The following is a 22,904-nucleotide window of genomic DNA, read 5'->3' as shown; positions in this document are numbered from 1 at the left end:
AATGCTCCAATCCTGGCAAAGAGTGGGCGGGGCCTCTGCTGTGAGTGGGTGGGGTTTTGCAAGAGCCTGAGTGCTGCTTGGAAGGCATTCAATTGGTGTTTTTGCCATTGTGAGTAACGGAGCCTCAGAGGGACCGTCTGTAGTGATAAATATTGGTAAGTTTAAAATCTTACTTAGTCACAGACTTTAAAAGATAATGTTTTAATTTAGATATATTTTCAATAATATCTCATTTTTTTGGATATCTGTATCGTATTTTTGCCGTTCTGCGTTCTGTTAGCTAACTTGCTAACTCAGTAGCCATTCAAAGATGGCCGACCTGTATGTGACGTTCTGCGGAAATCGGCGCCAGTAGGATGACACACACACACACAAAAAAAAAAACAACTAGAAAAAAAAGGAAAAGCCCTGATGTAATGCTTGAGTCTTAATTAAAATATAGTCATTAGAAAATATTTAGCATTTTAATAGAAGCTGAATTTGTATAGAAATATAGTTTTTATGTCCACGTTAGTTTCTATATATTGAACTATTACGTATTAATGGGATCTAAAATAGAGCTGCATTTTACACTCTGTGTGTTTGTGGTCCGATTTTTTTTGTTCTTTCTTATAGTGGCCTGAATGAATCGGATTCGAATCCACGTGCTACCGTCCAGCAGAGGTAGGGCGTCGCAGGCCGCGCGCGCTCACGAGCCCCAGACCTGCGCGTTCACGCAGAGAGCGTGCACTCAGCCTCGCTTAGATGGATGGGACTACTGCATCAAGCACATCCTGGAAGACAAAAATGCTCCTTACAGGCAGTGCAACTATGTCTCTAGTAAGAATAGCAAGCGATGTCCCAATGCTGCCCCGAAACCAGAAAAGAAGGATGGGTAAATGTTTGTTTGACATCTCAGACAGATTCACACTGTTAGGGCTGATGTGTGCTGAGATCTGTGCGGGATGAAGTTCACTCCCAGTCTCTCTGCTGAGGGACATCCGTAGTAATTATTATAGTCACAGGATTAGTGTTCTCTATACAAATACGACAAATGGGAACGCTGATGTGATGTACACATGGTCGTCCCACTGAAAAGTCACCACCTTTTTTTTTTTTTTTTTTTTTTTTTTTAATACAAATTGGTTGTTTTGACTCCTAGATGCTTGTTGGTGGGGTCTGGCTGCACATGTCTCCATTATTTGTAGGATGTGTATGTAGATTATACAGATGTCTTAGTAATTTACCCTAGAAGTGTCACTTCTAACCTGCAGTTTAAACCGTATAGTTAAGAAACCACAACACCACAATAAACACAACCCGAGTTGCTTCATTTTGAGCACAATACTGCATGCAAGGTCCAGACTTGTGCACACACAATCCATAACAAATAGTTATTCTTTGATTATAATGACATAATCCAGTTCTTCCGGTAAAACTAGTCAGAGCTAGAGCAGATACTCGCACCTACTGAATCTCGGCTTTGTTTTTTGTTAACAGTTGAGTATGTAAGTGTTCTTAAGAGCCCTGCGGTTCAGACAAGCTCTGAATCAACCTAACAGAGCAAAATGGGCCAGTCTGGGGAAATTTTTGCTGAGGCACAGCACTACAAGCACTTATAATCTACAAGCGCTACAAACGTACATATTTTCCAAATAAATTCTCTTATGCGACTTTCTTAGATAGGATGATTTTCTGTTATGTTGCAGTTTGCAAATACACTGTATATTAGATTCATAATAATTGGCTTCTTGTATCTATTTTCCACTCATGGGACTTATTTATTAAAGTTGTTCTAGGGCTCAACTTTGATTTTGTTGATGGGTATAACTTTTATGTGGCAGGTTGTGATTTTCATTACTGTAAAAAATACATTTACAAATGACTGGTCTCAGAGTTATTATAAGAACCACATTGACAACTTGATGTACATCAGGTGCAAGCATATTGGTAGACAATTTTGCCTGTTGCCTTTATATTATTAATACAGTGAAAGACTGTAGTTTGTTTATTTTTGTTTTTAATGTATATTTTACATTGTTGTTTTTCCTAACAATATTTGTTTTCCCTTTCTTGTAGAGTTGCTTTTTGTGCTGAACATGCACACAGGAATGCATTGGCTTTACAGGCGCAGATGCGTAAGGCCGCCACTGGACCGTCTCCCGAGGTCCTGCTGTCTCAGCTCAGTGGGTTCAACAGGGCGGAGTTGGGAGCTCATGGCCAAGATGGCCGCAGCGAAGCAAGCCGCATTCTAGGCAGGCAATTTTTCAGAATACTTTAACTGTTTTTCAACCAATTTTTAATTCACCATGTGTCTTTAAAACATTTTGTCTAATTTGCACATTGTGTGAATTTGGGTTTGACACCACAGAGCATTCACAAATGTCCAAGTAATAATAACTTTTTACTATTGAACCAGTGCTCTGATAATACTTCCTTTCAGATGTGCCTCATCCAAAGACCTTTTTTTTATATAGGGAAATAGATATAGTTTTGCATATGCATTTCTGGTTATGTATTTTAAACACTACCTCCTTTAGGCATCGAATGTAAATGAGTTTACAGCTCGTAGGACTTTCCAGTCTACTTGTTCATACATATGAATATTGTGGTTTGCAGTAGGGATTGAAAATGTAAAGTATAAGTGGAACCACAAAAATGAAGTTAAAATTTAGGATTTCAAATGAGAAAATATTTATATTATTTTTATTTTTTACATTTTTCTCTGATCTTTCGCTTATAGATGAAGATAGCTGGAGTGAAGATGAGCAGGATCCAGTGGTGTTGGATCAGACATGGAGAGGAGATCCTGACAGTGAAGCGGACAGTATAGACAGTGACCACGAAGACCCTCTCAAGTTAGAAGTTTTGTCATTCTATAGTATAGGTTCAATGCATTAAACAGTAATGAGAATAGATCTACTGGCTATGCTCGTATACAAATTAAATGCTATTTTGTGTGTGCAGGCATGCTGGGGTGTACACTGCAGAAGAGGTCGCTCTGATTACACGTGAAAAGCTCATCAGACTCCAGTCACTTTACATCGACCAGTTCAAGCGTCTGCAGTACTTGCTGAAGGAGAAAAAGAGACGCTACTTGCATAACCGCAAGATTGAGCATGACACAATAGGTAACTTCAGCAATCTTATTATAATGTGCTTCAACTTGAATTTTCCCCCCACATAAACCTTCTATTCTCACTGCTGGATTTGGATGTGTTCATTCAGTTATGACCATTGAGAAGGCTCTTGTATGCACATTGCAGAATATTTACATAATGTGCTACACTGATATTACAAATCAACACGTACCATCAGCATTTCAACCAGTGTAGCTTGGGACTTTTGAAGAAACCGCTGTTTTTGTTTTTTTTTTTGCTTTCTCATTTTCATAGTGCTAACTGAATACAAAAGACAGTAAAGGCCTAAAATCTGTGGGCACCAGATTATCACACTGTTACCACAAAATGAACGGAAATTATTTTTTCCTAAAATTACAAGTTACTGGAACTAAAGGGCCCCCAAACTTATTACAGCATGATCTTGCTTCTAAGCACGAAGCAAGCTCCATGAAAACATTGTTTGCGAAGGTTAGAGTGCAAGAACTCGACTATTGGCCTAAATGCCTTTGGGATAAACTAAATCACAGACTTTACCCCATACCTCCAAATCCAACATCAGTGCCTGATCTTCAGTCACACTCCATAATCTAATAAACCTTCCCAGAAGAGAAGAGGTTATCATAACAGCAAAGGGCTTGTTCAAAAAGCATATATGAGTGTGATGTTCAGTTGTCCACATAATTTTCAAACTAAAATATATGCCTAATGGGTAAAGAAAACACCAAGTTTCAAGGATTCAGAACATTTGCCAACAACTTATTTTGGGAGAAGATGATAATAATGCGGCTACACAGAGAATGGGAATTCACTTTGTTTACTTCAGTCTATAAATACATTTAACTATGTAAGCACTTTTTCATACTTTATTACATTTATGGCAATTGCCAGTTGTACTATGTCAGTTGCCATGCAACCAAAACACAGGCAGCACACTGAAGCTTTTACTTGCCTGGTGGGCTGATAATAAGTTTGATTATGTCCGACTCTGTCTATTGGCACACGCTTAATGAGTGTAACTGGCTGTCTGAGTCAGGCAGCAGTCTTTTAACAGGACCTGAGGGTTTGTCCATGAAAGAGAGGGAAAATCTGAGGAGGCTGAAGGCGTTGCGTCGTTACCGGCGGCGCTATGGAGTGGAGGCTCTGCTGCATAGGCAGCTCAGAGAGCGCAGACAGGCTGTGACCGAGGGAGGAACACTACAGGTACATCTTCGAGTCATATGGAGTCCTAAATTGTTTAAAAGTTTTGGGTCAGCTTTTTTTTTTTTGTACAAGATAAATGATGGTACAATATGCAATACAATAACACTTTTTTGAAGACATTAAACTTATATCACTTATTGCAGAAATGTAATATGATACTTTTTTCCTTACTTTGGATATAAGAATTACTTTCTGCTTCATGTTGTTTTAGATAAGAGATTCCGTTTCAGCATATCAACTTTTAAACTTTATCTCGATTGATGTAAAATGAAATTATGCTTTAAACCCCAATAAACAATTAGGTGGATTTTTATTACTGTAAATTAAGACTAAAAATTTTGCAGGTGTTTTATTTATTTATTTTTCTTTCTCTACAGGGTCATTCAGTACGTCCCAGCCAGCGGTGCATTTCCTTTGTGGAGGGGACGCGATGTTCAAACCCCTGTCTGCCAATGACTCGACACTGTGTGTCTCGTATCTTTCTCAAAGTCAAGCATGTACACTTTTGTGTTTGTTCATAAAACCCCTTCTTTGTGCCCTGAATCAAGGCCAACAACTTGCTGTAGCTGTTGGTTTCAAACAGCGGCCAAAAATGAAGTCTTCAATTGGTCTGTTGATTTTCCAAGACCTTTTGATGGGGGAAAATCAGTTCAGTTGAAAGAGACATTTCAATAATTAAACAAATGTTCCTCATTGCTACCTTTTTGTATGTACAGTTTTCTTTAACAATCCCAACAGATATTTACCAAGACAGTAGCCAAGTGTTGTTTAAGATGTGTCCAGGCCTAAAGGACGTGCCCTGTGACAGGCCGGTACACATGGGCCAGTCGGAAGAGCCACGATGTCCACTGCACCTTTCTCTACCTCCCCCCATGTACCAACCGGAGCAGGAGCCACTGGCACCGGAGCAGCTCTCATTAGCACCGACAGACATGTACCTGAGCGCTGCTGAACTTCAGCCGACAGAGAGCCTGCCACTCGAGTTCAGCGATGTACGATGAACCTTTTTTGGAGCTTTTGGTCATCTAGAATGTTTGTTAAAATGAGAAGAATAGAAGACAATTAGAAATAGTACAGACATTTTTTTTTTTTTTTTTACTACTACATACAATCTATAGTTTACATTTTTTATGTACTTTTTATATACAGTGGAACCCCGGTGTACTAGTGACGTGTAGTACGAGAATATCGGCGTACGAGCAGTTTTACTAGTAAAAATCTTTGTAGGAGTGCGAGCATATTTCAGGAAGACGAGCATTTCTTTTGACGTTTGGTTCCAGTCACGCATTCTGCTCGCCGCCTGTCACCTCCGTCCCCACGCTTCATAGACATTGTTCTGAGTGCATTTTTGTCATTCTCTTGTGTGAATCATGTGCTTTTTTGTTCTGTTTTATATTTAGTGTTATTGTTTTATTTCACTATAAATTTAACATCAAGGGTCCCAAGAAGTGTAGTGATAGCGCTGGAAAGGTGGTTGTTAAAAGAATAACAATTGAAATAAAGAGAAATTGTAGAAAAGCATGAGCGTGGTGTACGCACACAATCTTTATCTGCAATGTGGCATGTCTGGTTCAACATTAAGTACAATCAAAAAGAATAGTCATTTATTTCTTTGTTTATAATTTATTACTTTTTATGTTTATACTTTGTTGCAAGTAAATTTGTGTGTTAAATTAGGCATAAAACATTTTTAAGGGCTGAAATAGGTGATCGCCTGAGGTCTGGGAACGGATTAATTGCTTTTACGTTCATGCTTATGGAAAATTAACATGCGAGTATGAGCATACGGGAACACGAGTGGTTTTCGGAAACAAATTAATCTCAGCACACCTGGGTTCCACTGTACTATACTTAGTCTTGCATAGACTTTTGAGTACTACTGAATCTTGCTTTTGGTCTTATCTAAAAATCACAAGTTTGTTGACCTGTTCTGCAATCTAAAAACATAGCCACTATTACACAGTATCTGTATTACAAAACAAAAACGTGATCTCCTGTTGTAAAATGAAATTCGATTACTGCAACGAATGATTTTGAGATAACGGGGCAGAAAAATATTATGCCTGAACAGGCATTAAAAAAAAATAAAATAAGAAGAACCTTTTATTTTAGGGCTGGTATTTCACCTTTGTGAGTTTATTTATTTTTTTAACTGCTCTGCTCTACTGCTTTTGTTAAGATTTATTGATTATAACATTTTACAGGATCTGGATGTGGTAGGTGATGAGGAGATGCAGTGTCCTCCATCACCGCTGCTCTTTGACACTGCATTAGCGCTGGAAGACCAGACCATTCGTGCCATTGCTGAGGCTCCTATGGACATCCTGACCTCAGGTCAGGACCCGGAGCTCTCGGAAACAGATGATTTGTCTGTAGCAGACCAGGTAAATGTTGATTTTTACTACATGCAATTTATTGTAAAAAATAAAATGTTTACACTGATTATAGCAACACAAGACTTATTTGGGTAAAGAAATAGCAAGGATATTCAATTTATACTGACTTAAGAGCATAGCTTTTAATGTTTAGTACTTAATATAAAAGAAATAAAACTTTTTTCCACATGCTGTTATAGAGGAATATTCACCACTATACAGTTTATAGGATAAAATATAGTTTTAAATCCTATGTGAAGTGGTTACTATAGAAACTATACATTTAGGACATTTGGCCATTGCAGCATCTCGTTAAGAGAAGTTGAGTTGAACAAACTTTGCTGCTTGATGATTGGATTGGATCTCATGAACTTCTTGCTCAGTCCTAACCACTGAGTTACCACTTTACACTTTGGAAAATTATGCTTTTTTTTTTGCAGTTACTTTAAAAAAAATGGCAATACTAGACACTAAGACACTACACTGACTCTGACCTTGGATGTCCAAGATCTATTAAAATGCTGTTTCTTTTTTTTTTTTTTACCCCCAGGCTGTGTCGGAGATATCTGAAACAGCAGGAGATGAGGACGCTACACACATTTCATCAAACCCTGACACAACAGTTGCCAGATCTTGAGCACCTTGTACGCTGATCATCAGTTGTCTATAGACTTTTACAAAACCTTCTGTACCAGTGTCTTATCAAAAGCCATATTTAACAAAGCATTTTTTTTATATATATTTTTTTTTTTAGGTAAAATATTTATAGAAAACATCCTGCCGTTTATTCCAAAAGCTTTTAGCTTGTGGAATGAGTGCTAATACATTACTGGTAACCCACAAGTCTGTCTTTTTCTTTGGAAATAAAACGCACTCACCCTGGTCTGGAATTTGGAGTATGTGCTTACTATTGCGTGTGAATGTTAAAGTGTGTCTTTGTGTTTGCAAGACTTTGTTAATGCGATTTTGTATATCAAGCCAATGGTTACTCATGACTTTATCACTTCAGACATTATAGTGTTGTAAATCATTTCCAGCCACGACTGGAAGTGGCCACTAGAGGAGCAGAAACTCCTCCGATCAGAATGTAAAGTATTAAAATAGGGACTGAGGATTTCATATGGCATGGATAATCGAAATCAGAGCTGGAATGTATAAATTACAACCTAGTTGGTTTTTAAAAAAAAAAAAAAAGGTATGCATAGTCAAATTACTGAAACTAAATTATTAAAACATTTTGCCTATAATACAGAGCTAAACGGTTTTATTTATTTATTCATTTTTTAAATAGCAAAATGCCTGTGTAATTACATGGAATTTATCTGCTGACCCCATATTAATTTCCTCTTACATGTGCATGTTCCTTTGGGATGTTGATTGTGTGCTGTAGGAACCTTTAGGATTGTTGCACTATAGGAACTTGTCTCTGTTTCTGGTGTCCTATATACATTTATCCAGGACATTTCCCCCCCCCCCCCCCCCCAATATGTGGTGTGTGTGTTCCTCTGGGGAACCCCCCCCCCCCTTCTTTCTTTTCTCTTTTTTTTTTTTTTTTTAAAGAATGTTAGTTTATTGGGATTTACCTGACACATGTATTTATTTGGAACACCCATGACAAATGCATATCTTATCTGTAAAGGGCTTGTGTGGGTGTAGGAATTCATATTCCATCTAAGCAGATGCCACACCTGGTAGTACATTGAAAGTCAAGATTGAACTGATTAAATGGGTGAAATCAGGTGTGGCTGCTGCTTGTGTGGAATAAAAAATTGCATTTTGCTTTAATGTGATAATGTGGACCTGTTTATATGGTTTCTCTCCTTTTTTTTTTTTTTTTTTTAAAGGACATTTCCTGTTCAATAGTACTATTCATTACAATAACACTGGGTTCTGCCTGTTTTTTTTTTTTTCCCCTGGATTTTTTCTTTGTCTTAAATGTATTTATTGGGACGCGTTCATCGGTATTCAGATGAATTTAGGAAATACATAGAGGATATAGAACAGTGAGTGAATATAATAATTTAACAGATGAAATGTCACATGAGACTTTCCTTTCATGTCCCATACTGTCCCTGTAAATCTTGTTCTAGGATTATTAATTTATTTATAACAAAGGTTAATCTGGACTGCATTTGCGTTTTGGGTGAACGTTTTCTTGATTGTAGACTTTCTTGACTGGGCTAGAGAAAGGGGATTTTTCCTCGGTAGAGGAAAAAATTCTATGATCATCCTAATTTGTCTTCCTTGTTCCTCCAAGCCTTTTGGCATTGCTGAGCTCGCCGCCTTGTTTGTTTTACAGCTCCTCAATTTCTCTGATCTCGGATCTCTGTTTTGTTGTTTCAGGCTAATGACTGCTTCCTTTACTTGCGTCGACACCTTTTTTTTTTTTTGCATAGTGAGAATTCCCACGCCCATCAACCAAATGCAAATTTAAAACCTGAAATCATCTCCAGACCTTTCATCTCCTTAATCTGTCAGGAAATAAGGAAACAGGCCATACTTGGCCAATAAACTTATCAGACAAGTTCTAATTAATTAAGTTTTATTTGTATAGCACGTTTAACAATGGACATTGTCCCAAATCAGCTTTACAGAGACAAATACATTATAATATTTTAATCTGTTAAGTGCCTTTTTCTAATGAGAGAGCCAGTTGTGACCATGATAAGGAAAAACTCATTGGTATGGAGTTGGTATGAGAAAGAAACCTTGAGAGGAACCAGACCCAAACCATCAAACCTTTCTGCATTTTAGGTCTTTATCAATTTCTTGAGTACCATAAAAATCCCAATCATTTGATGTCCTTTTCATGTTTACAGGACATTTCTTCTGTCCTTACTGCAATTATTTAGGACTTTTCCCCTGTTTTCCTCCCCGTGTTTTATATCAATGTATTGAAAAATCCTAAATACAATGTGTTTATTTGGGTCGTTTCATATCCCAAATATTTCTTCGCACCTTCCATAAATGCATCGCTTATACACACTTGGCGCGCGTGCGTGTGTGTGTGTGTTGTGATTCAGATAGCTCGTAGTGATGGCAGGCCTACGTGGAGCACATGAACAAACGGGGCGGGCAGGCGCGAGCACGAGCGCGAGCCATGACATCACTTTTCCTGCCTGCGCGAGCCCCAAACACGGCCGAGACACGACGGACCAAACATCCGGAGTGAGCGCGCGCACTCGCCCGTGAAACATGGCCACGCTCTGCAAACTCCACCGAGCGCTCCGGGGCGTCTCTTAGTCCGGGATATCTTCACCCGCCTGCCTGCCTGCCTAGCGATCTCCGGTGCTGTGCATCTTAAGGTAAAGAGAAAAAAAAAAATCCACACACTCTCTCTCTTTCACTCTCTTTTCTCTTCCTTTCTTGTCCTCCCCCCTTTCAGCGAGCTCTTTTTCTACACAGAGCTCAACGGAGCCGTGCGGTAGAAAGCGGAAACGGTGCCGACCGTGTAGCCGAAAAAACCCCACTGTGTTATAAAAATGACAATAAATAATCTGTGCTCCGTCCGGAACCACGATGCCGGGGGTTGGACCGGGACGCGGTACCACGACCCTGCTGCTGAGTGCGCGTGGACGCGGGTCAGGACGGAACCGAGCTGCTCTTTAAAAAAGAAAAAAACACAATTGAGGCGCCGGGTTTAAGGATGCTGGCTGTGATATCCTGCCTGCGATTGGACAGGATGCGTTGTGTGTGTGTGTGTTTTTTGCCATTTAAATATCATTGTAATCAACAGAGGCCATATTTGGGGCAACTCTTTTATAATAATAATAATAATTAATAATAATAATAATAATAAGGGGCGGTTTATATCGTGTTTATACCTCTCTGTCATTGTGTTGACCCCTGGGGCTGATGAAAAGGGGGTTATAACCCTACAACTCCTTTCCTCACCCTGCTTGCATGTGTGTATCAAAAAACTGTTGGCACTCTTACAGTCTCCAGCATTTTGTGTTTGCTTCTGTTCTGAGTGGCTGCAAAAAGAAAAAGAAAAGGCTCATTTTGGCAGCCCCGTGTTGTATTGCCCCTAAAACAGCAACTAATTCAAGTGTAATTGAGGGTAAAAAGCATGCCCTTCTTTCCCCCCCTCCTCCTCCTCCTCCAGTTCCAGCCCGTCCCCTTTAATATTTTACAGATGTTTTTCACATTTGCAAGGCCCCCATGGCCAAAACCTATATTAAGGCTGGCTTACAACCTAGGCTGCGATGGTCAAAATTCCAAGGCGGTGCAGTAAAGTTAATGATCTTCACTCCCGCTGAGAGGTTCGTGTGTCCGAGTCGGACGCTGCATGACATGAGTCGAGATGAAGATGCTCAGAAGAAGGTATTGGACAGTTAGATTGGGGGGGGGGAATGGCCAGGCCTGGCTCCTTGATTTTGGAGATAGTCATGGTTGCATGGCTGTTGTGTGAGCTACTCCCATGATCAAGACGATTATCTCTCCTTCGCCCAGGCCTTTAATCAGTTTTCTCGTGCCCAGAGGGCATGCATCGTCCCTAATGGAAGGCAGATGACCTCTTCATGCTTTTTTTTCCCCCTGTTGTGATTGCACACCCCGACTTTAGGCATTCCGAAAAGGTCACGTTCAATCCCCCTGTGCTGCGTGTTCCCTGTTGATGTGTGTAAAATGGCGTGTTCTATCTTCTATTGGACAAGTTCTCACGATGGCCGAGAACCATTCCTTCTTTCGATTGTTTACAATCTGTCTTATAAACATACCAGTGAGGGTGTATCCATCCCACACACGCAGATGTACATTTGCCTTTACTGTCCTTGTGAGTTACTGCTCCTGAATTACTTATTGATTTTATGACTACACCCTAATTTAAACTGAACCTCAACCCCAGGAACCAGAAGACATTTGGGTCAGCTGCTGTTTTGGTTCAAAAATAAAAATCTTTTTTTTCCCCATATGATTAACAGCTAAATGTTCACTTAAAACTGTCAGATATACTTCTTTTAGTAGGAAGGTTTGGTCTCTAGCAAGATATAAAACATGACAACCCTCCCCTTCTCTCTTACACACACACACACAAACACACACAAGCGTCTGTACACCGCTCCGGGCGATGGGTGAGACACTGATTTTCTCGTTGGACCTCTTTTTGCAGTTGTGCAATTATTGCCTCAATTCCTCCTGAAAATGCTTATGCCCTACAAATTAGTCACGGTTTGTCAACTAAAAGTCACTCTACCCTTTTGAAGTTGGAGAAGGCTTCTTATTTATCTGCTCACCCTTTTGCACTGAAATGTTTCAAGCTATTTGTTTGCGTTTCGCCATCATCACTGAAGAATTTGTAGCTGACTTGTGACTTTGGATCGTCGGAATAATGACGGTGTATAGACGAGCATCGAAGAGTTGCTTATAGTCTGAGAAGTTTGCTTGAAAAAGTCTGATATTGAGAGTCTTTGTTGCTCCGAGTAGCGATAACTCATCAGCGAGCCTATTACAGTGTGCATTCTTAGACCGCTGATCTTACGAGCAAAGAATTCTTTGGTGTTGTGCGATTTTTGTCCGTGACAGAGAATTCGGGACATAAATAAAACAGTGTAAACATGCCCAAAATAGTAAGACGTTCTCATCTTACATGTCTCTTGAACTGGTTTATATTGTAACCGTAATTTCTAGAAAGCATGATTTACAGGAAGACACATCCTTCAGAAGATCTGTGTGAAGGATTTGGCCGCTGACACTAACACAGGCGTTCATCACACTGCGTAACCCTCGAACAATTTCAAGCTCCAAAATGCGTGTGCAATAAAAAAGCTGTCCTCATGTAGCACTTGGGATGATACTGTCCAGAATGGTACATTGTTATGCTACGCCTCCCACATGGCTGCTGTATAGCTAGCGAACAGTGTCTGTTTTTCCTTCTCGAAGGCTCATGATGTTATTTCATGGACCGGAGCCCAGAAAGGTCCAGGGAGATTGCGTTCAGCCACCTGATCATGCCACTGAGCCAGGAGGCCGATCAGCTGCTTAAACAAAGAAAGAGCACATGAGGGATGTAAATGGGAAGTGCTTTGATGTAAACGCTGCTGTTTTGATGCATGAAGTGTTCTGCATGTTCTGTGTATTTAAGAAATAAGTGGGAAGCCTGGGAGGTTAAAACATCAAGCTAATAATCGGAACGTTGTATGTTCAAATCCCATCATCGCCACAATTCCATGGTTGGGTCTTTGAGCTAGGCATTTAATTGTAAGAAGGTTTGGATAATGGAGAAATGTATTCGAAAGAACGAATACACACTATGGCTTACATGGCTGGGTTATCTTTTTTGCTCAGCCTTTTTTTCCTTGACCATTTTCTTTTTCTGCTGCTGCAGCATTTAGGCACCCTAAACACCACTCTCTGGACAGTTGTTAGGGCTGGACCATGAAATTGGACCTTTTTTTGGGCCCCTAAAGCTTAGACTCCTTCTCCAAGAGCTTCCATGCGTCTGTTCTGCCCAACTTGAGAGAATGGAAGTGGTCATTACATTCTCTTTCTTGCCTCGTCTTGTAAAATGGTCACATTGCCCACAAATGGGAAAACATTCTCTCTCTCTCTCTCTCTCTCTCTCTCTCTCTCTCTCTCTCTCTCTCGTTCTCTGCCTGCCTTGTTAGGGCTGCCCTATTATCTGGTTTTCCCCACCAGCGAGTTTCCTCCTGCTCTCCATCTTGCCAGTACCCTGGGTTATGGATTGGCGGGTCACATTAGCATGTGGAGAACTCATCAATTACTCAGGGAAGCCGGAGATCTCAGCAGGGGAGCACGGTGCCGAGTCTGCAAGACCGCGCCTCTGTTTCCACGCGCTGCAGATATTTGGAGGAAAGCAATTACGTTGACTGCACTTCCCCCCCTGCTGCCTTTGTTTCATTTCTGGGGGTCGTCTACCTTTGTAAGAACTGTGGGAGCTCCTGTGAGATGGGAAGGGGGTGTAATTTTTATTTACACATCTTTCCTAGAACTAGGGAATATAAGTTAAACCAGTTAATACATTATCAGTATATTTTTTCAAATAAATATTTATTTTGAGATGGCAGAATATTGGCGTGACAAGCGTACTGCAAGCTGGCTGCGAGTGCTTAGTGGAAGGAGCGTGCGATCGCATGCGACGGGTTAAGATTTGCTTTGCCTCCCATCCAGCCCCCAGAAGAAGCTGAGGTCGTACAAACATTTCGACTGGTTCTCCACTCCACAGAACGCCAGTCTTTAGCTGCAACAAACATTCAATTCATGCTGGTGGTGAGCGGAAATATGTGTCGGAATGCAGCCCTAATCAATTCAAGCAAACCAGGTCAGTGGCACATCCTGTTTGGGCAATTGAGGGATAAATGTCCACGCTAAACAAATGCCATCAGAAATGGCCTAGTGTGGTCCATTTCATATAGCAGGGGCTCTTCCTGACATTCCTGGCACAAATGGCTACATTCATAGAGCTCTTTGAAAAGCTTTACCACCAGCCGGTTAAAAGAAAGCCTCAGCGGTTTGGGGTCCCGTGACCTCGCATCCCATCAATTACAGCCAAACCCTTTCCTCGAAAATGAATCCCGATCTATGCTGTATTTGTGTCAAATATTTTAAGAAATTATCCGGGTTTTTTTTTCATCCAGAAACATCCGGTACTCTGTTTTGAGAGCAGAATTCTCATAGGTCTTCAAACACTGGCGTACAAGCGAAGGTGATTAATGAGCACATGGAATGTGGCCCCTTGTGTCGTTCGCATACGTTCCACGCTCATTAATAAGGAGGAATATTTGGATTACAGGGCAATGAGCAGACACTGGGTGCACAGAGCAAAACTAAATCCTAAAGGTGCAGTCCAGATGCCGTCCAGATGTTTTGTCGTTTTGTCCCTGAAGCCTACTGAACTCAAGGCTTCATTGCTTTTTACTGCACCCTCGGCCAGGGGACAGCGGCTCCGGTCAACACTGCATGCATACCAAAGCATATGCTTCCCTCATAACAAGTTCCTCATTTTCTGACTGCTGAATATTTCTGTTCCTCGTTTCATTTCACCTGCAACCTTTATTTAAGGATCAATAGAGGAACTGGCTCAGATTTCTTCCTCTTTTTGATCAGCATGACATTTATCCTAGGTGGTAACTATTGCCACATGCTTGTTCAATGCTTTCAGGCAAATTTGTGTTGATACCACCAAGTTATATTTGGATACTCGTGTATTTACTGTTCACACAAAACCTTGAATTGATGTGCTTGCTTTTTAATGGGGTGTGGGTGTGGCTGCTTTGAGTCCTTTGTAACCACATGATCCTCAGAAAAGGGTGAGCTCTTTTTTTTTTTTTCCCTTTCCCACATACACACGAGAAAGAAAAAGAAAAGATCACTCTCACTAAAGATTGAGGTGGTTACAGAAGGCATAGGTTTTGTGTAGTTTGTATCGCTGTGGGATTTAAAAAGAAAATGAAAACACAAGAGGGCTTGGTTCATGGTTTTAGTTGCATACAAGCCCCTCCTCCTCTTTTTTTCCTCCCTCATCCAGACTAGTGTCACATTTCCAAAAGGTGGAGCGGCCCCTCCACCTCACATGGAGTCCAGCACATTACAGCCCATTAAGCTGTCTTGCTCTCAATGGGGGCTTTTTTTTTGTCGGCGCTCTTGATTTATTCCGTTAATCCGAACTCGCAGCAACGTCACAAATGCACACTCGACACATTTTGGTTTAACGCTTATCCTTAAATCTGTCTGTTTACTGTACAAGAGCAAGGATTTGTTTTCTGCCTATGTACAATATCTTCACTGCCCTTTAAATCTTTTTTTTTGGTCTGAACAGACTTCACTGGGAGTTTTAACATTCAGTTAAAGCAGACATGTCTGGGTTGCATAAGGATCCACCCCCTAGGTGAATACTTTGCTGCAGGTCTTCAGGGACATGTCTCTATCAGCTTTGCACATCTGGATCCTGATATTTGTTCCTGTTCTTCTTGGCAAAATTGCCCTAGCTCTGCCAAATCAAATTGGATGGTTGAGTTCGAAGCGAAGGTCTGATCAGCAAAATCTTCTGCTGTAAATGCCTGGTGCTTTTTTTTTTTTTTTTTAACCAGATGTTGCACTTAAGTTAAATGTCCAGCTGTTTTCCAAGAGACATGGCTTGGCAAAGTACTTATGTACATGTTAATACAAATGGCATCCAGCACCTGGGGCTTCCTGACTTACCCAAGTGTTCGCCAGTTGTCCTGCCATTGCTGAGAAGTTAATTGGTAACACTTGAAATAGCAGTAAAGATCCACAACCTACAGATTGTGGTCAGTAATAGTTTTTCTTTTTCTTTTGTTTCTTTACCCCCGGATTGGCATTGCCACCCACTTTGTTACGTATTACCCCATTATCGATCCTTCCACGTGATATTTACGAGGTGCGTCGAATACACACATTATTCACAGTCCTTTCATGAGCGAAAGTGGTGTTTGCAGGATCACAATGGTTCTTTGTGGCAGATTCCCTCCACTCTCGACTGTTTGCTCCAGGACAACTTGTGACCCCGCTTCCATTTGGGTCATATCGCCCAATTTAGTTTTTTAACACACAGCCACTGTTTTTGCTCCAGGAGGAATTCCGGCGACAGGGGTGGCTGACAGGGGCGTGATCCGAGGTTCAGGCATGATTTTTGATGAGCTTCTTCATTGGCCCCTTAACCAGGAGGTTGACACGGTATTTTAAGAATGCCTTCTGAAAAATCATTCACAAGGATGCCTTTGTTGTGCTGGAAAACGGCCAGATATCCTTCAGGGGATGCTTGTGCTGGAATGACGGGCTCGTTTCTAGATTTTAATATGGTGTTTCATTGCCTGTCATTTAAGTCTTCTTTGAAATGTGCAATAATTTCCGAAATCAAATTGGTACACACATTTTTTTGCAGAAATGTACCAAAGTGGAATAAATAAACCATGTCTGAATGAGTAATTCACTTTAAACTGCCTTCTTGCTTTATTGTTTTTTTTTTTTTATTGACATTACAAATGCATTTTTGACAATTTCTAAAATACTAATCATTATAATGCAGTTTAGTTTTGGTTTGAACGTGTTTTGACTCCTTTTTAATTTTTAACTAGCCTTGTTGTTGGAACAATGTCTTTGAACTTCAGTGGAATTAAAAAGTCAAGTCATTATGTCTCATTTCCCAAATTTTGCCATTTCACTTAAAAAGGAAGCAAACACAAGCTTTCCCTGTCTGCAGCTCTGTATGGCCATGCAGGATACATAGACATAACATACGTTGTTGATATTGATTCAGTGGATTATTTTGACTAGGGAAAAATATTTTCCCCCTTTTTATGTTAAGCAGGTCTTCTTTTTTTTTCTTGTGCACCTACAATGACTATGAGTAACTATGGTCACAATCCAATCAGCAACTCTACAACCTTTACGCAATCCTCTTAGGACGAGGCCATGGTTGCCTGGGTAACTCCGCAACTCCCTTCAACTAGTAGGATATCCTCCCTTCAATATCTTTTGTCTTTTGTGCGTGGCAGAGCCTTGTCACTTTTAAAATATAACCCCCCCACCCCTTTTATGGCAGCTCCAGCAGTTGCAGGGTTAATGTTTGGGCAGCAGCAGTTGGAGGAGGGAGAGAATGAGAGAAGAGAAGATAGGTGGAGGTGGGAGGTAGGGGGTGGCCCACAGCTGTCATAGTGCACTCAGGTTTGAACGGATAAGACGCCTGCTTCACTCTCCCCGGAACAATAGGAGATCATGGGAACCACCGCAGTTTTTTTCAGAATGAGGAACAAACACGTGTAGGGAAGGTCTACAGAGGGCCATGTCTGACATGAAGTTGCAAAGGCATACGACGCACGTATTTTGTTACTCTGTTTTTCTGTCCTCAGGCTCCTAGGATAATCTGACTAGATGTGCAGGTATAGTACGCTTTTTTAGCACGGGATCTTAAAGACATTTTAAGACACCAGAATGTAAACAAATAGTTTTTCTTGTTTTTAAACTAGCTAATGTAATATAAGACGGTAGGATATTTATAAAACGACAGCTTCAAGGTTAAAGTGATAAATAATTAAAATATCTTTACTGCATTAATACTATCTTTTGATTAAATTGAACCTAAAAGTGTCTCTGCAGAGTTTCTTAATGTAAGACATTAAGTCCTGCACCTTTTCCACATGATCAACTGGGACGTAGTTATTTCTGAATTGCTCTGTGTGCACCACTGAAAGTAGCAAAGTTCATCAGTTTGTGGACGTTCGATTGCTCTTGGCGAGACAGATAACCTGACTCATCCAAAACGGCGCCATTCACAGCCAAGCGGCAGCAAATTAACAGCTTAATTCACACCTCACCTTCAGCTGCTTGCGTAGAGTCCTTCCACATGTTCTCAGTCACCCTTGAAAGAGCAAGGGATCCTGGTTATTTGTTTTCCCTGCTGTCTGTTTTGGCCATTTTTAGGTCTTTTTATGCAGACACAAATGGGGGATTTAAAAAAATTTTACTTGTGAGAAGTGAAGTGTGCCACACCGTGAAGGGCAGTCTGTGCTTTTTTTTTTTTTTTTTTATCTGCAGACTTCCCATTATCTTAGTTTAGCACCTGGGATGAGAGCAGAACGCCGTGTCAGGAAGTGCATTCCTTGTAGTCCTATCGTGAATGCATTAGCCTACCGTTGTGGAGGCTAAGTGGATCTTGCTATCTTGAAAATGGGAATCTTTTAATGAACTGAATTATTGAAGGCATTCTAAATTTATTGCCAAGATCCGAGAATTTCACACTACACAGATTGGGTCTATCCCAAGAATAGTGCACATCAGAAGAAGAAAAATGTGCCCCCAGGGGGGACTGATGCAAGGCTTTTATGTTTGTTTTTCCCCTTAGATGGAAATGAGCAGCTGACGCCTCTTGGCTAATTCTTTTCATTCTATGCATAAGAGGACCATCAAGACCCTGTTCTGAGCCAATTGATCATTTTATTAGATTATAAATCACCCAAAAAATAGGATCAATAATTTGGAGGTGCTTGATGTTACAGGGCTTTGTGCGGAGTGTGAATAATCAGAGACTGCCTCGGCTGACGGGGATGGGTTTGGTTCTTAATAACCCCAGGAGTGTGGGGGAGGGAGGCAAGGTTTGGGGGTCCCAGTGCCCCAGTTCTGATTGCCTTCTTCATGGCTTTAATTCAACCCCCAAAATATTATTGCATTTCTTTTCCTTCTTTTTATTTTTTATCTCAGATTATTACTATTATTATATCAGATTATTTGCATGAATTAAGTATCTACTGTTTGCCCTTAACAAAAGAGAGATTTATATACTGTACATTAATATATTCCATTACACTGTACATGTTAGAAATCTTAAGAATCAGGCAAAAATAAATAACCAATATTGATAGGCTTATAGATAGAATTTTCTAATTGAAATCAAATGTATTTTTGAAGCAGTAATTTTATAGGACATTTTCTTTCTTTTTTTCACATTCTGGTGATTAGACGAATAATATTGTTTGTATTTTATTCCAAAAATATAGTCTAGCAATATAACTAAATCTGTGTTATAAATGTGTTGTGTGTTTTTAAATGTTCCCTGTTGTCCAGATGGACCTTGAAATGTGCTGCCTGTGTTTTTTTTTTTTTTCTCTTTTCTCTTTTATTGGGAGGGGGAATAAAATCAGTATTCTGTGCCACGTTAATCCTGAAACTACACCATCCTCCATCTTAGACACCAGTCCTCTTTAAATCATATCAGCACATATGCCAACATTCAGACATGTTGCATCCTCCACATAGTAAGATGAAAGCTTGTGTGTCTATTTGATGTCTCCAAAAACAGAGACTCGCCTGCAGTGTCTGACTGCCATGCTTTTACAAAGTCTGGTGTGTTGAGAGAAGCTCTGGTTTTGAGCGTTAGTCATGTTCAAGAGACTGTCATCTGGCCATCATGCCAACCCGCTGACTCAGAAACAAACGAAAAAAAAAACCCCAGCTTGGACGTTTCTCTGAATTCCAAAATCCTAATATTAACAATTCAGATTTGGTTAAATTTTATTTCTGTAACGCTTTTCAATAATAGACATTGCCACAGCGCAGCTTTACATAAATCCGGATGTAGATTTAGATCCGTAACGAGGAAGCCAGAGGTTGGGGCAGTTTTGCGAGGAAGAAACCTTGAGAGGAACCAGACTGTAAAGGGAACTATGTTGGCTGACATTGGATAGTGCGCTTATGAATCATTACAGAATACAGGTGTAGAGGAATAAAGAGAAACCGTTGAAAGGGTTGAGTCCAGGGATGAGCACAGGACAGTCATTATGATTACAGCAGCAGCTTTTAGGATCATGGTGAGATAATACACTAAAGCTACCATGAAGAGCAGATATTTAGTGTATCCATTTGGACCATCTACAACAGCAGAAGGAGGCGATTCAGAAGTGTTGAACAGTAGTCTCTCGGCAGCAAATGCTCAATAAACCTACCGCTTTACAGATTAGTGAGCATGGGGGCCCTGTTAAGGCCACGGCACAATGTTTTACTGCTAGGTTTATTACTCAGTATATAGCAGGATTATGTGCTAGGAGCTTGCTAGTGCTGCCAAGAATCTTGTTAGCATGGAGCCTATAGTCTTCCCTTTGTTTGCACTAGGACCCTCGTCTTCATCTTGTCGCCAAAGGTGTACTTGTTATAGCTAGCTGTACTTGAGCGTATCTTTTTGCCGACTGTCAACTTTCACCTTGATGCGGGCGAGTACAGAAGGGTCCACAGATCTTTTTGTCACACAAATGAATGGTTCACAGCTTGAATCATAATAATGCTGATCTTATTTGGTCCAGCCAGGAGGAGATTGACCTGCTTTTTCTGTTGGGTGTGAGCAACCAAAAACTAAGGTGTTAATATAGTGATTATTGGTAAACACATTCATCTTAAAGACATCGGTTGACTGGAGCTACCACCAGAAATACATGGATAATTTTGTAGACTTATTGTTTTAAAAAAAATTATAAAATACACAATCAGTTTTTGTAATCCCCACTGTCCCCATATACAGCCTTGGCCAAATTCACAACTCCTCTATTATATGGGGCGGGTTCAGGCTTGAACATAGGTCCCCACATCTTTTTTAAGAGGCATACCCTCAATTGCTACTACTGTTATGATTGACAGGGGAGTGCCGTATTCCATTTCTGCTACCCAAAAAGCTCTTTTGGTATCTTGGCCACTGATTGCTATGGCATCACAGAATTCAAACTCAGGATCACCAGACAATAGGGCAATAGTCACACCACTCTGTACTTTTATGTGTGGGTGAACATTTTTTTGTTAGTTTTTTTTTACATGCTGACGTCACAGTACAAAACTGCACACCAACATTGTGGTTTTGAATATGCTAGGAAGTTTAGCGTGTTTCCTAAGCAGGTTGTTAGTTTGTCAAATGTAAAATATTTTAAGTATTTACTGGCAGAGAAAACACTGCCCGTTGTCCAAAACGTTTGGACAACCATGATCCTGACAGGATGAAGCCGTTTGCAAAGAGAAGTGAATGAATGTGCTAACGTTTAGACATGTTTGAGTTTACTGAAGTTTCCCCTCTGATGAACAGTTATGAATTAGGTGCCAAATAGAGTTCCAAATTATATGGAATCCGAATGGTTAAAACCCCCCGAACATTTTGAGAAATATCCACATCGGTTTTGGCCAGTGCTTGAGAAATAGTTGCATTGTTATCTGTAAAATCAAAGAGTGAGGGTTTTGTTTGTTTGTTTTTTTTTTAGAACCACAAGGATCTACTGTACACATTGAAATGCTGCTTTTCTGGTATTTTAGTGGTTAATGACAACTCTGAAACCGACTTTCATGCTTCAGTAGGTAGGTTTGCTGTACCCAACCTAATCTCCAGGTCTTGTTGAAGAATCTCTTTTGTGAGATTGGCAAAGCATTTTTTTTTTGCTGCAATCTTCTAGTCATTAAACTTGGAATATATCTTCTCATTCTGGGGAATTCTGTAATTAAAAATAAACTCCATAGTTGCTCAGTGTAGAATTGTCGCACAACCGAAACTTGGAAATTAGACTATTTAGCCAGTGTCTTGGTGGTTTTGGCTTACTCATGACATTAATTGTTCATTCCTCGACAGTGATTCATAGATGAAAAGAAAAGATGAGCAACCCATGACAGCCTTGCAAAGTGGCGTCTCAGATAAACTCCTGAGGATAAGCTTCATTTCCTGAGCAGTCCGAACCCCAGGAGATCCAGCAGAGATGCAGGAAAAAATCCCAATAGCATCCGATATACATTTTCCGCATGAATTCCGAGTTGCAGCATTGCTGTGGTTTAAATCGTTTTTAATTTACCTCCAAAATATGTGGACTAATTATGCGCCTTAATTCAGATTGGTTGCGTAAAGTCTGTAGCATGCAGGGAGTACGCAAAGGACTTTATGCAACCAAGGACATTATCCACTTTAGATAATGTGTGCTGACGAATTGAGTTTAAGCCCTTGACAAAAATGTAGCAAGTCTTTGGCTGTGTCAAAATATGATTTGAATTTGATTCTCACTTCGTTTTCGCCTTTCCGTGGGCTCACCACCTGCAGGAGGGACCGTAAGGGACGGTGCTGTGAGGATTGGGCAGCAATCGAAGGGGGGGGCCTGCTTAGACTGCTGCCCCCGCGACCCGAATTACGGATAAGCGGGAGAAAATGACGACATGACTTCGTTTTCACTTGAAAACTTTAAAAGTTGACAATATATTTACATTTTACCCAACCTGCTCATCCACCATCAGCTCTGAAAGAAAACAATCCGAAATACTTAATCTGCTTGTTCCTGGGGTGGTGTTCATTGTTTAGGTTTTCAAATCATACTTGGAATTTATGCCTAATGATTATGTATGATAGTTGATTGCAAAGCCAGACTCTTTTGTTTTAAGTTTTATTGGTGTCAGGAGGTTTGGAAAAACCCCCAGTCCTCCCCGCATACATTTAGAGGTACTGTTTCAGATAGTAAGAAACCACAATGATAATGGGATCTTTACATCCTGTAATAACAACCAGCACACAATGGCATCTCTATAACCTTGGCGTTTAATCTATATAAAGAAGATTATGTTCGGTGTGCCTCTGGTCTTAGTGCCTTATAACCAGCATGCTATGTTTGTGAATTTAATACCTGGTGTATCTCGGTGCCTTGAAAGTTTTGTGTAGCAAAGGCATTTTGGCTCTTGGTCAAAAGCAGATACAAAACAGCCTCAACCTTTCAGTCTGCCAGTGCAGAAAAAAAGCGCTCTCAGG

The 22,904-nt window shown here is 40.4% G+C and overlaps 2 protein-coding genes and 1 long non-coding RNA gene across 5 annotated transcripts in view; 2 read left to right on the top strand and 1 right to left on the bottom strand.

Moving 5' to 3' along the window:
* The first annotated feature begins 70 nt into the window (after window positions 1–70).
* kansl2 (KAT8 regulatory NSL complex subunit 2) lies at window positions 71–7,566 on the top strand. 2 transcript variants are annotated; one of them, XM_083570345.1, is made up of 10 exons: window positions 71–155; window positions 616–874; window positions 2,059–2,234; window positions 2,723–2,837; window positions 2,947–3,110; window positions 4,135–4,301; window positions 4,679–4,775; window positions 5,040–5,293; window positions 6,506–6,685; window positions 7,227–7,566. In XM_083570345.1, the coding sequence occupies exons 2-10, from the start codon at window positions 624–626 to the stop codon at window positions 7,311–7,313; spliced, it is 1,491 nt and encodes a 496-aa protein (XP_083426471.1). In that variant the 5' UTR covers window positions 71–155; window positions 616–623; the 3' UTR covers window positions 7,314–7,566. The 2 variants fall into 2 exon arrangements, with proteins under 2 accessions (XP_083426471.1, XP_083426470.1); XM_083570344.1 differs by lacking the exon at window positions 71–155 and having other exon boundaries at window positions 550–874.
* A 2,103-nt stretch (window positions 7,567–9,669) lies between these two features.
* nckap5l (NCK-associated protein 5-like) overlaps window positions 9,670–22,904 on the top strand; it is a 25,987-nt gene continuing 12,752 nt past the window's right edge. The window contains exon 1 of one of the 2 annotated variants that reach the window (XM_083570337.1): window positions 9,670–9,981. The gene's annotated coding sequence lies outside the window, so the exon portion shown is untranslated. Of the gene's footprint in view, window positions 9,982–17,346; window positions 17,536–22,904 lie in introns of those variants that run through there. The other variant, XM_083570338.1, reaches the window with a different exon arrangement.
* Window positions 21,365–22,382, bottom strand: LOC310741945. Its single transcript, XR_014538109.1, has 2 exons — window positions 22,338–22,382; window positions 21,365–22,183 (listed from the first exon to the last, which is right to left on the bottom strand). It is a non-coding gene; the product is annotated as an uncharacterized lncRNA (long non-coding RNA).

This window comes from Silurus aristotelis (genome assembly GCF_946808225.1).
Source record: "Silurus aristotelis genome assembly, chromosome: 19".
NCBI classification, from domain to species: Eukaryota; Metazoa; Chordata; class Actinopteri; order Siluriformes; family Siluridae; genus Silurus; species Silurus aristotelis.
Note: the sequence above shows the minus strand (reverse complement) of the source record. Positions and strands in the feature narration are given on the sequence as shown.

What these genes read in the sequence shown, in the direction of transcription:
- kansl2 (XM_083570345.1), top strand. Translation starts at nt 624, where the DNA reads ATGAATCGGATTCGAATCCACGTGCTACCGTCCAGCAGAGGTAGGGCG. An exon ending in CGAAGCAAGCCGCATTCTAG is followed by an intron (nt 2,235 to 2,722) that starts GCAGGCAATTTT and finishes TTTCGCTTATAG; the next exon opens with ATGAAGATAGCTGGAGTGAA. An exon ending in CCGAGGGAGGAACACTACAG is followed by an intron (nt 4,302 to 4,678) that starts GTACATCTTCGA and finishes CTTTCTCTACAG; the next exon opens with GGTCATTCAGTACGTCCCAG.